Source organism: Panthera leo, chromosome A3, assembly GCF_018350215.1.
Source record: "Panthera leo isolate Ple1 chromosome A3, P.leo_Ple1_pat1.1, whole genome shotgun sequence".
NCBI classification, from domain to species: Eukaryota; Metazoa; Chordata; class Mammalia; order Carnivora; family Felidae; genus Panthera; species Panthera leo.
Genome location: NC_056681.1, coordinates 22,655,561 through 22,669,355, shown reverse-complemented (window position 1 = coordinate 22,669,355; position 13,795 = coordinate 22,655,561). Strand labels below are relative to the sequence as shown.

General features: G+C 39.5%; 1 protein-coding gene across 3 annotated transcripts in view; it reads right to left on the bottom strand.

The window, feature by feature from the left end:
* NDRG3 (NDRG family member 3) overlaps positions 1–13,795 on the bottom strand; it is a 67,756-nt gene that overhangs the window by 18,959 nt on the left and 35,002 nt on the right. For 2 of the 3 annotated variants that reach the window (XM_042931037.1, XM_042931036.1), the window contains 5 exons: positions 9,177–9,282; positions 7,842–7,962; positions 5,902–5,964; positions 4,506–4,566; positions 2,709–2,795 (listed from right to left, as the gene is read on the bottom strand). In XM_042931037.1, the coding sequence (XP_042786971.1) occupies positions 2,709–2,795; positions 4,506–4,566; positions 5,902–5,964; positions 7,842–7,962; positions 9,177–9,282 (438 nt within the window). Of the gene's footprint in view, positions 1–2,708; positions 2,796–4,505; positions 4,567–5,901; positions 5,965–7,841; positions 7,963–9,176; positions 9,283–12,544; positions 12,715–13,795 lie in introns of those variants that run through there. The other variant, XM_042931038.1, reaches the window with a different exon arrangement.

Here is a 13,795-nt window from a genome sequence, read left to right as displayed (position 1 = left end):
GGGGAGGGGGAGACACAGAGAGAGAGGGAGACACAGAATCTGAAGCAGGCTCCAGGCTCTGAGCTGTCAGCACAGAGTCCGATGTGGGGCTCGAACTCACAAACCGTGAGATTATGACCTGAGACAAAGTTGGATATTCAACCGCCTGAGCCACCCAGGAGCCCCTCTATTTATTTATTTTTAAAGTAATCTCTACACCCAACATGGGTCTCAAACTCACAATCCCAAGATCAGGAGTCGGATCTTCTACTGACAAGCCAGCCAGGTGCCCCAAATTACTTTCCCTCTTTTCGTATGCATAGCTACGTAACAAAATTGGGACATACATAGTTTCATCTATTTTTTAAGTATTGAGAATTTTCTCATTTCTTTAAATAACCAAATAAATTTTTGGTTGCAGGATATTCCATTCTATGGTTGTGTCACAATTTTGTGGCTCTACAGTATTGGTACTTAGGTTGTTTCCATCTTTTTGCCCTATGCTTTAATGAATATTTTGGCTCTGTGATTTCCTAGCTGTGACCTTAAGCAAATGGCTTAATTTCTCTGTGGGATAAGAATAGGACCACTTCACTGGGCTGTCCTGAAAATGAAAAATTTAAACATAGAGAAAACATTTAAGAATAGTGCCTGCTATGTAGCAAATACTAGACATGTATTAGATTCTTAAGAAATTATTATCCTTCTATTTAAATCTTTGTAGATATCACTACTTATCCTTCAGATAAGTTCCTAGATATTGAATTACTGGATCTCATGGTTGAGTACCAATAAAGGTTCTTAATACATGTGACAAGCTGGGGAGTGGTATTTTGGAGCCTATCTCCAGTGGTGGATCAGAATGAACATTTATGGCAAGTTAAAAATACTCAGAAGCAGATATTTATTTAAAAATGAGATTGTTACATTAGGCATCTTTTAGCAAGTAATGAAAGCTTGGGTTATTTCTTCTCTGGAAAACTTTATAACATCACTGATTTAGTCTAAACCTCATAGTTTTATTTATTTATTATATGTATTTTCAGTGTTTATTTATTTTGAGAGAGACAGAGAGAGAAAAGCAGGGGAGGAGCAGAGAGAGTGAGGAGAGAGAGAAATTCAAGCAGGCTCCATGCTATCAGTGCAGAGCCTGACACAGGGCTTGATCTCACAAATATTGAGATCATGACCTGATCCAAAATCAAAAGTTGGATGCTTAACTGCCTGAGCCATCCAGGTGCCCCCAAACCTCATAGTTTTAGGTTAAAATAACTACAAATAACATTTGTACTTTGGTAGGGAAAAATGTTTCAAAACTGCTTCCTTTTCTAACCTAAAAACAGCAAATGACCTTTTCAGCACAGGTCATTTCAATGAAAATGTTATTTAATAATATGCTTTTACCCTTATTCCCTCTTTTCACTCTGGTTGTTGCTGGGATTGTTTATATTTGTAAAGTCATTAGCATGTACTCCTGTAGATTCCTATCTCCTTGAACAGATTTTAGATAACACTCTATCTAAATAGCAAATGCCATGTAGATAGCAAGTATCTTCATTTTTTCAGATGGCACACATCTTCAATCCCACCAATCTTTGGGAGCAGTAGCATGGACAAGTTATTTGCGGTTTAGTGAAGAGATTCATTCATTCGTTTCACTCATGAAAACAGTGAACATGAAAACCAAAGATTGGGAGAAGATATTTACATGTATCCACCAAAGGATTCAGACACAAAATGTACAAAGAACTCTTACAGATCAATAAGAAAAAGACTAGCAACCCGATTAAGGGGGAAAAAAAGGCAAAAGACTTGACCAGTCACTTCCTTAGAGGATACTGAAATGGCCACTAAGTTTTAGAAAAGGTGCTCTGTCTGGCATCATAGGCCCTGAGGGAAATGCAAATTAAAACCCAGCATTATTTCCCCATAAGCATTGCTTAAAATAAGAAAGATGGTATAATTAAAAATTGTTTTTTAATAACTAAACCTATTTTGCTGATGGGTACCATATAGAAACAAGCTAGTATTACAAATAAAACTGCTCATCTTTTACAAAAATTAAAATGACTTTCAAATACTAGGGAAGAGGTGGAACAACTGAACTTTCATGTATTGCTGGTGTGTAAACCGGCCAAACACTGTGGAACACTGTCCGTATCTACCAAAGCTAAATATACAGCTGCCTTATGACCCATCAATTCCACTCCTAGAGACCCAGGAGAAATGAAGGTGTAGGTCTATGGAGAGACAGGTAAAAGAATGTGCACAGAAACTTTACTCATAATAACCAAATAACAAACAACTTATTTTGTGTATTTACACCATAGACTACTAAACAAGAATTAAAAGAACTACCATTACACACAACATGAAAAAGAATCACTATGAATGAAAGAAGCCAGATACAAAAGAATACATATTCTATCATTCTAATTATATGAAGTTTAAGAATAGAGAAAACCAATCTATGGTGATAGAAGTCAGAAAACAGTTGTATCTGGGAAGAAGAAGTATTAATTAAAGCAAAGGCATAAGGGAATCCTTGGAGCTGGAAATATTCTGCATATTGATTGGGTGGCAATTATATATGCACACATTCATGAAATTATATACTTAAAACTTTTTGCCTTTGACTGTATACACTTCAGTGAAAAAAAAAAAAAAAAAAAAAAAACATTTTGAGAGGGGACCAAGAGATGACCCAATGAATACCATTTAGTGCTTACTTTGGAAGCTGCCCAGTCAATCCAGCCTTTAGCACAAGGGTCAACGTTAATGAGCACAAGGCCTTCCACGAGCTCCGGATGATTGAGCTGAAATAGACAAAGACAACAGTTTGAAAGTTCCACTCCCAGCATTCTTCTATAAACAGTGGAGCATGGTTAATCAATTCTTATGTATTATGCCATAATGCCTCAGATTTGAAAGTAAGACTTCAGAGAGGTGCTAGGTGCAGAATATTTGGAAAAATTGCTCTGTAAGTCTGACTTAACATCTGGAAAACCAGTTCCTTAAAATGCTATGAAATGATCTTGCCTGGCAAGGATCTGTGAGGAGACATGATATTTATTTCCTCATCAGAGGAAGGCACCTGGTAGTATCTCTGCAGTTGTTTAGCTCACGGTGGGTTCTCCCTGCTGGGAAAGTACCCTTGGAATTACTTGGCATAAGGGGCTGCTGAGGCTTAGACTGGAGAATTTCACATTCATATAGCCTTGACCCCAATAGGAGCTTCTTACGTTTTTTTTGTTTTTTGTTCTTCCCCCAGAAAGCACCTGAATGGGTGATACCACCCTACCCCAAAAGACTGTCCTATCACCCAGGAGGCATCTGAAAAACATTTCTTTTAAAAAAATTTTTTTAGATTTTATATTTATTAAAAAAATTTTTTTTAATGTTTTTATTTACTTCTGAGAGAGAGAGAGAGAGAGAGAGAGAGAGAGAGAGAGACAGAGCATGAGCAGGGGAGGGGGAGAGAGAAAGGAAGACACAGAATCTGAAGAAGGCTCCAGGCTCTGAGTTGTCAGCAAAGAGCCTGATGCGGAGCTCAAACTCGTGAACTATGAGATCATGACCTGTGTCGAAGTTGGACGCTTCACTGACTGAGCCACCCAGATGCCCCTTTTAGATTTTATTTTCAAATAATCACTACACCCATCGTGGGGTTTGAACTTACAACCCCAAGATCAAGAGTCACAAGCTCTACTGACTAAGCCAGCCAGGCACCCTTGAATTAAGTAAGTAAGTAAGTAAGTAAGTAGAGTGTGTGTGAGAGTGAGCACACACAAGTGTGCACAGGGGAGGAACAGAGGGAGAGGGAGAATTTTCAGCAGACTCCACACCCAGTGTGGGCTTGATCTCATAACCATGAGATAACGACCTGAGCGGAAATCAAGAGTTGGATGCTTAACCAAATGAGCCACCCAGGCACCCACCCTGAAAAAATTTCTTCATTTCTGTTTCTTAAATAGAAATCAACACAGACATTTCTATTTACACTCAAAACTCTCTAGTTTACTTCCTTTCCCTCTGATTACACTGATTATGCTCACTATAGAAAATCTGATAAATAGAAATTACAAAAATTAGGAAATAAAAACTTGTATTATCTAACCACACAACATCGGTCCCTGTTAATTAATATTTTGGTATACTTCCCTCTGGTCCCTTCCTATGTCTATCACAAACTATGGTGAATCTGTATTTTAATTTTTTTGTTAATGTTACAGTATATGTGAATCACGTATCATTACAAACTCTTCTTATAAAATTTTAATGGCTTCACAAAATTCCATACATGTTCTCTAAGAATTACTTTTTATTGATGATACCCTGCCCTCATTCGTGATTTTTCAGGTACTGTAAGTACAAAACAGGGCTTTCTACAAACCTTTTTCTGTTGTTGACAGAATTTACAGAAAAACTGACATAAGACCCACAGTAGTACCTGGTCACTGACACAGCAGTAGAGCTGTGACCTAGGCAGTGCCTCAAGGGTAGCAGGACTAATCCTCTGTACTTACTGCAAATCTGCTGAGGATGTAAGCTCCAGCTCCAACTCCAATCCCAATGATGCTTTTCAGACTGTGAAAGAGGACATACCAACACTGATAAGATTAACTCACTTGGAGGGGACATGGCATAATGGAAAAAATACAACTGGGTTCAAATCTGGCTCTGATGCTTACTGGGTTCTAGAAGCTGGTCAAGTTTTTTTAACTTTCTGAGCCTCAGTTCCCAATCTATAAAAGGATATAACCACCTATTTCTAAGTTGATTTTAAGGGTTAAGTGAAATATGACTAAAACCTGGGAGTCATTCTAATAGCTCCCTCTCCTATCACCTCTATGTTCAACCTAACAGTAAGTCCAAAGAGTCTACCTCTAACATATTTCCATCTATCTCTATATACTTCACTCCAGCTCCAGGCATTCAGTATCTAGTCGTCTCTTGCCTGATTGCTGTAATAGTTTAGTGGTCTTTTTCTTTTTTACTCTTCTCCAACTCATTCTCCCCACAGCTAGACTAATTCTTTTTTTTTATTAAAAAAATTATTTTTAACATTTATTTATTTTTGAGAGACAGCGACAGAGAAGGAGCAGGGGAGGGGCAGAGAGAGAGGGAGGCACAGAATCTGAAGCAGGCTCCAGACTCTGAGATGTCAGCACAGAGTCTGACACGGGGCTCAAACCCATGAACCGTGAGATCATGACCTGGGCCAAAGTCTGACGCTTAACCGACTGAACCACCCAGGTGCCTCTAGAGTAATCTTTTTAAAAAATATAAACAGCTTTACTGAAATGCAATTTAATACCTAGAGTGACCATTTAAAAGACTAAACTGAAAAAAAAAGGCAAAATTAATGCACATTCTTATCTAACCCATTTTTAAATTCTATACCTGAAAGAAAAAAAAAAAGACTAAATTGGGTATCACTCCCCTACTTAAAACTTTTCAATATTTTTTTTTGTCTTTTGAATAAAATCCCCAATTCTTACCTGATCTGTGAGACTATGTAATTGGGTTCTTGTCTATTTCTCAAATTTCACTTCATGCCTTTCTCCTACTTGCTCACTTGGTCCAGGACTTCTGGAAATATTATTCCTCCTGTCTGGAATCCTCTTGCCCTGGCTCTCTGTCTAGGTACTGGCCTAGACATGTTCTTAGAGAGGCATTGCTCAACTAGCCTTATCTCTGTAAACCTGGCCCTTCTCTAAGGCATCACCCTCACTGACTTCTCTTACAACACTTTAGTTGTGATTATTTGCTTATTTGTTGTTAATTATTCCTCCCACTAAAATGTAAGTAGGCTCTGTGAGGACAGTGACTATTCCATTTGTTCACCATTGTAGTCCCTAGATCAGACACATGGTAGAAATTCAATAAACACTGTGTTAAGGAACTGCAGAATGAACCTACCTTAAGTGGGTAAGAACAGGAGGCAGCATTTCAGCCAACTCATCCATTGTGGGGTACTGGTACCTGAAATCCAGAAGGATACCTCCTGAATTAGAATGCACCCACATTTCCCAATCACAAGAACAGCCAGAAGAGTATGGGGTTCTTAGATAAAAGCATTCCCTTTACCAAAGGCAGAAAGGAGATGATGTGTGGAAATGACTGTGACATGCTGTGTCTCTCTCTAAGACTTCCATGCTGAGAAGAAAGGAGAAGAATCTATGTGTTTCTATTTTCTAAAGGGCAGTCTCTGGGACCAGAAGAAGCCACTTGAACAGAACAGGTAATATGGCTCTCTCTCAAGGCATTTCCAAATCCCTAACAATCACTTCAACTGGGATTGAGGCTCAGCAAACTTCCAGCAATAACAGCCAATTGAGGAGGTGGCTTTTGGTCTGCGGCTTATAATCAGGCAGCTAAAGGCAAAAATAAACAAAGCTTTACTGGGCCTAACCACATTGGATCCTTGTCTATTTCTCAAATTTCACTTCATGCCTGTCTCCTACTTGCTCATTTGGTCCAGGGCTTCTGGAAGTATCATTCCATATCCTAGACTCCTCATCATGAATGCTGATTTGTTTTACTTAGACATAAGATAATGTGGTTACTTTATTGCTTTTGAATTTGGTGTATGATATGAACTACACGATCCTAAGATGGTCAAGCAAGGCCAGGAGCCGATTCAGACTAGGAACCCAAGAAAAGAAGGGAGCATCCATAAAGATTACAGAATCAAAGATGGAAAGAGACCTTAAGACAATCTAGGATCTACTCTATATGTGACAGGGGAATCAGCCTGCCTCTGCCTGAAACACTTTTTAAGTGATGGAGTGCTGTTGAGCCATTTGTACACAAAACAGAAAAAAGGAACCAGATATAAATCTTGTTGGATATAAATTGGTCATTGGTCAATTTGCATCTGAGAGACAGAACAGCCTGAACATGTCAATAACATGGATTCTGGAGCCAGACTGCCTCAGTTAAAATTCCAGCTCTGCTACGTATTTGTTATGTGATCTTGGCAAAGTTACTTAATATCCCTGGGCCTCAGTTTCCTCGCCTGTACAGCAGGAATAATAGTAAATCTATCCCATAGTTCTGTGAGGGTTAAATGACTTAACAGATATGAAGCGTTTAAAGCAATGTCAGGAATGCTGTTTAAGTCCAATGTAAGTGTTGGCTATTTTTTACCTGCAATGGTCTATTTCACATCAGTCCCTGGCAGAGGCAGCTCTGGAGAGGAGCCAAGGGAAAGGGGAAGAATCTGTAATTCCACAGCTTGTGCTTTCACTCCCCCTTCCAAGGTCTTCTCCGTAATTACAATGTCCATGGAAGAGTGAGGGAGACTGTGGTTCCACCATGCAAAGCAGGTTTAGGATGAGGCCAAGAGCTCCAAGTCCAGTCAAAATGCATCTCTATTTGACAGGGCAGCTTCTCAGAATAAATGCTTACAAAAATATTCAAATTCCCATCACTAGACTGGGAGGTAAGGTTGGGGAGGTGCTCCCAGGAAGTACAGATGGATTGGAATTTGTTCTAGGTAGTTGGAAGTTTTAGGGAGGGACACAGAAATGACATTTTAAAAAGATGAGGAAGGGGACAGATAAAAGACAGTGAGATGTGGGTGTTTCAGACACTTAAGCCTTGCAATTACAGGGTGACAGATTCCCATCTATGGAGAACCATTCCTGGACATAGGAAAATATGCAGTTTCCCTCAACAGATTGTACGCAACAGTCCTCTCAGAGCAAGGAAAGAAAGAGGAGGATAGTTGGTTGATAAGTATAACCACAGCCTGTGCTAAAATCAACAGGAGAAATCAATGCTACTTCTCCCACTGTAGCTCAATCATTTGCTCTTCTGAATGCATGGCTTCTAGAAGGTCTTGCTTGTGGCCTTACCCTGTTGGGAAAGAAGGTGCACCTTCCTGCTGGCCTGGGGCATCCACATGACAGACAGCAAAGTGCTGGGTGATCTCTTGCATATCCTCAAAGTTAAAAAATGCATTGAAACAGGATTTATCTGCAAGAATAAAAATACTTGTAAGTCACAGACTCTCTCTCTCCCCAATTTTCAACTGAATGTCCATACAGTCCTCTTCATTTCTCTCCAGTTTTCTTCGACTCAATTAATTCCATATCATTGTCCTCTTTCACTCCTTTTATTCACTGTTCCACCAAAATGAGGTGTCAGAACAATGTGATTCAAGCTGCCCTAAAGGCTGAATACCAGACATCCCAATGACCTGAAAACGACACTGAATTCTCAATTCTACAGTGTCTAAAAAATGGAAACCAATTCTGGTATTGCACAAAATAATCTTGCACCCATCATGCTGTCATTTCTCATGTACCTTATTCCCCCATCTGACACAGAGACGCTGACTATATTCCAAGAACGTGGCTAGAGTAAATACCCTGGGCTACTCACATTCACCATGTGGAAGACTGTCCCTTGGAAAAATTGCTGCAGTGTAGAGATGGGCTGCTGCTTTAATTTCTACCCTGTTAGTATAACTGCTTAAATCACTTCTCATGCTTAAGAGGCTACAAAAGCTCCAGCACTAAACTGTAGCCTCAAATAAAGCTCCAGCACTAAACTGTAGCCTCTCTGAAAGCCAGAGAAGCATGGGAGAAAAACATACACATGTACAGGCTCTGAGCCTGTGGCTAGAGCCAGAATCTTATACTATCTAGAAAAGTCCACTTAAAATCACTGATGACAGGCTATAGGAAGAACACTTTCACTAATTCATTGAAGGGCTCATAACAAAGTTAAGTTGAAAAAAACCAAAGAAGTATAGACTTAAACAAAACAAACAACTGATTTCTATTCTACTCTTTTTTTTTTTTTTAAAGACACACTTTATTATTATTATTTTTTTAAGTAAGCTCTATGCCCAACGTTGGGCTTGAACTCATGACCCTGAGATCAAGAGCTGCATGCTCTATTGACTGAGCCAGCCAAGCGCCTCTCAGTTCTGCCCTTAACCAGTTCATCCTTTACCAGTTAAGACACAAAGGTGAGATATAATTCCAGTATCCCCCAAACGCATTTTCCTGCACACTTCCCAGACACTTTAACCCTGCATTAATATGTGTAACAATGAGGAGGGAAGGTTAAGCCAGAGAGGATAAAACCTGTGCTCTGTTAGAATACTGGGGTTTCTTCTTTTTAAAAATAAATATACAAAGATTATTATAATAAAAAAGGAAGGTATAAAATTAAATACATACGATTGAGGCCAATGTCATGATATGTCAGAATAACTGGTCTGTTTCCCTTTGGGAGGCCTCTGATGGTGACGTGAACCACACCGTGAGTTGTTTCTATGTCATGTTCCTGTAACAAGACAATGTATTGTCTCAAAGGCAGAATGTACTTCCCAGATGGCTGAAGTTCCACAATACCTATTTATTGCTATTTCTCACTAGCTGGGGCAGGATATATCACTGAACCATAAGCACACCAGAGACATGTTATACTATATAGCATATTCCTACTTTCTAATTCCTTCCAGATAAACTAACAAATGAGGGGAAAAATACACCTTCTCATCCACAAAGCTTACTATCTTTTTTTTTTTTTTTTTTTAAGTTTATTTATTTTAGAGAGTGTGCAGGGGCGGGGCAGGGACAGTCTCAGAGAGAGAGAATCCCCAGCAGGCTCAGTGCTGCCAGGAAAGAGCCCCACATGGGGCTCGAACCCAAAAGTCGTGAGATCATGACCTGAGCTGAAACCAAGAGTTGGTTGCTTAACCGACTAAGCCAATCCAGGCACTCCTAAAGCTCACTATTTTAAACGAGGTAAGTCAGGGATCTGTTGAGAATACACTTGCAAGTAGCTTTTAAAAGATCAGCAAGCTGGGTAAGGAGCCAGGTAAGACATGGGGGAAGAAAAGGAAGCAGAAAATATGAAGGAACTGCTGGGTAAAAGCCAGATGTTTCAGAGCCTCTAACCTCATATTCAGCAACTAATAAGTTCAGTAGATACTTATGGGTGTGTCTGCCTAAAATCCCTTCCCTTTCCTGGCAGCTGCTCTCCTGTGTCACCCATACATTACAGGAGGCTCTTGGCTGCCAAGTTTGTAGGATGTAACCTTATGGTCATGGCTTACTGAAGAGAGGTGAGCATCTGGTCCATGGTGGGTATGTATCCTTCCCTGAGAATTTGTAACTGGGACTAAGAGATTTTATCCTCAATTTGGTTCTTCTCTTGAAAAGAGAAGCAGACTTGGGAGCTTTTAGTAAACATTTCCACTGCTCTAATTCTTGGTTCTAGCTGTATATGGTCTTAATTTCTGAGACATTCCTGAATTGCCTCTGGTTCAAGCTAGCTTGGGTGGGTTTGTTTCCTGCACCCCCAAAGAATCCTAACCAAGTCAAAGAGTAGAGTTTAAGATGTAGTCAGAACAGAGCTCAGGAACTAAACAAAGCTCGAACAAGATGCAATTGGAGCTAGGACCAGCACTAAGAGTGACTGGGTAGAAAAGAAAGGAACTGTAGAAAAGCCACTGAGGTTTATTCTAGTCCTCTTCGATGTCTGTATTTCTCAAAAATAAAAAACTATTATGTCTAGCCTAGTGAATTTTTGCTGATGAAGTCCTCACCTATCTCAGACAGTCTTATAGTAGATAAGATGTAGCTAGGATAAGATTAACTGTCAATAAGAATCCCAGCAAAGGCAAAGGGCTTCCAACTTAATTTCCTATCAAATTATGAACCTCATCAGAACTCTGGTTTCTTCTCTGATGTGGGGCACAAAATAGTCATAGGCTAATTCAGTATCAGTGTATCATAATATCATAAGCCCCAGGCTGGAGCAGATAATCTCTATCAAATCAAGTCATGAGTGACTGTTTCTGTATTTCTCTATTTCCTATTCAGGCCTATTCAAAAGACTTGCAAAGAGGATGTAAGAAATGAAGGAAAGAATCAGATACTTCAAACTGGCTATGACATATAGGGTTTAGAAGAGATAAATATAAAGAAATAAATCCCTGTTACTACATGAGCATTTCTCTTGTAGTAATATCAGAAGTACTGAGGAACCCCTCACCCCCACCACTATCAAGTTTCTTCATTAAACAACTATTTACTGAATCCCTAACTACCGGACCCTGGACTAAGGTCTGGGGATAAAAGTGAACAAGAGAGATGTGATCCTTATTCTCACAGAGATTATGTTCTAGACAGGAAGGCAGGCAATGAACACACAAATCAACCAACCCATAATAATAGTATGTGATAAGTGCTATGAAAGAAATAAACAGGAAACCATGATAGAAAACTGAGGAGAAAGACATTAACTCTATTAGCAGCCAGGAAAGTGCAAATTAAATTTAATGAGATGCCATTTCACATACACCAGATGGCAAAAATTTTAAAGTTAGGTAACACCAAGTGTTGACCAAGATACAGAGAAACAGGAACTCTCATACACTGTTGGTAGGCATGTAAACTAGAAAAACTACTCTGTAGAACAATCTAGTAATCTCTAGTAAAGCTAAGAGATATCTATCCTACAGCAGTTTTACTTTTAGGTGTAATCTAAAGAAATTCTCAAACACAGTCACACACACAAAAGGATATATACAGACAGATACACTGCAGCCTTATTTATAATGTCAAAAAATTTGGAAATAGCCTAAATATTCATCAATAGGAAAACTGATAAATAATGATCTATTCATATAATGAAATACAGATTAAAATGAACTAGAAGCATTAATATACAGATAAAATCTTGAAAACATAATGCTGAGTAGAAATGCAAAAGGGTATGTATGTATCGCTTACGTAGATTTTTTAAAAAGCAACATTACATAGATTGCATGTTTATATACATACATTTAAAACATAATACTTAGAGAAGGAATGTACACTAACTTTAAGATTTTGTTTCCTTCTGGGAGCTGACAGATTCAGAAAAGGAACTCAAGAAGGCTTTGATCTCTCTCGTGTTTTAATACCTCCCCCTTCCCCCATGTTTTACTTCTTGAGAGAAGGAATAAAGAGGAAGAAGCTGGGTCCTGCCAAATGGATAACACTACAGGAGAACCCAAGTTGAAGAGACTGCAACAATTTGTCAGCTTCACAATCAGGTTGCTGGAGCCTTCAGTAAAGTTTTGCTAAAATACTCCAGCTTGTTTTCAGCTGTGCTACTGAGGATGGAGGGAAAAACCAGGTAACACTGTGGCCCTAAGGCTAGCAGGACCTCCCAAAGTTGGTAATTGATGATGAGAGCATGGGGTGGGATGGGGGGGGGGGGGGACGCGGATAGTTAGCTGTCAGGGAAGTTCAGAAGGATGATGAAAAGGGAGACATAACAGAAAGGGAAACGTAACTCTGTAATCATTTCTTAATCTGGAGAATTCAGAGTTAAAACTGGATCCCTACAAGACCTCAACTTTTTAGGGAGATCTCAGCCCCTACTTCCCCATTATAAGCCTCAAATTATGTAACGACTCAACTATTCATGGGCCAAGAGTCCTGAGCCCTATTTGGAGCAACACTTGGTTGTGGATGTCTCATTCATTTTCAAAGTATGTGAATGTAAATGTTCTTGGTAGAATAAAAAATATGAAAAGAAAGGAGACACTCACCTCCATGTGGACTCATAAATATATCCTTTGCGACTCTGTGTGTGAATAGCTGAAACAAGTCTCCATCTGGAGATGAATGTGCAGGGACTCTGGCTATGGTCAGGCAATTGCAGGGGTGATGCTGCTGCCGCCTTTCTGCTTTAGTCAACGATCATCTGTTTCACAAGCTGCTTTTCCAATTACCTCACCCTTCCCCAGCATTCTAGACAGTGTGACTACACAATGAGAGCCCCTGCTCAAAGGGCAAAGCCCAAGTAGTGTCTAACAGGCTCTGGTCATACATCTTTCCCAGCACTCTGATTATTTATCATCTCCAAGGATATGGACTTCTTAAACACAATCCCTTTATTCTCCAGGCTATAAAATGACTTGAAATCATATTGGTTCTGTCTCCATCCTGGACTGCATCTCCTTCTTAATCAAAGACGTAACTTTAGGGGCGCCTGGGTGGCTCAGTCAGTTAAGCATTCGACTTCGGCTCAGGTCATGATCTCAACGGTTCGTGAGTTCGAGCCCCACGTCGGGCTGTGTGCTGACAGCTCAGAGCCTGGAGCCTGCTTCGGATTCTGTGTCTCCTTCTCTCTCTAACCCTCCCCAACTCGCACTCTGTCTCTGTCTCTCTCTTTCAAAAATAAGTAAAAACATTAAAAAAAAAAGATGTAACTTTCTTTTTTCTAAAAAACATATTATTTATTTTGAGAGAGAGCACATACGTGAGCGGGGAGGGGCAGAGAGAGAGGGAAAGAGAATCCCAAGCAGGCTCCACGCTGTCAGTGCAGAGCTCAATGTGAGGCTTGATCTCAGGAATCATGAGATCATGACTGGAGCCAAAATCAAGAGTCCTGGACACTTAAACAACTGAGCCACCCAGGCATCCCTCAAAGATGTAACTTCCAATCGAAGAGTTTTTTTAAGAATTTAAGAGTTTATGGGGAGGGGCTGGGGTGTGAGGACAGGTTAAACAGGTGATGGGGATTAAGGAGTGCACGCTTAATGAACAGAGTGATGTATGGAATTGCTGAATCACCTGAAACTAATATAATACTGTGTTAACTAGCTGAAGTTAAAATAAAAACTTTTTCAAAAAAGAATTTAAGAGTTTAAGGATATTACCATTATTTTATAATAATCAATTTTCACCTTTTTTTTTTGAGTCCTCTTCCCTCAGCTAAATGTGCTGTTATCAGAATTACAAAATCTGACTTGCCTTTTCTCTCTGAATTCAGTTAATTTTTGATCACTTCATGCCCG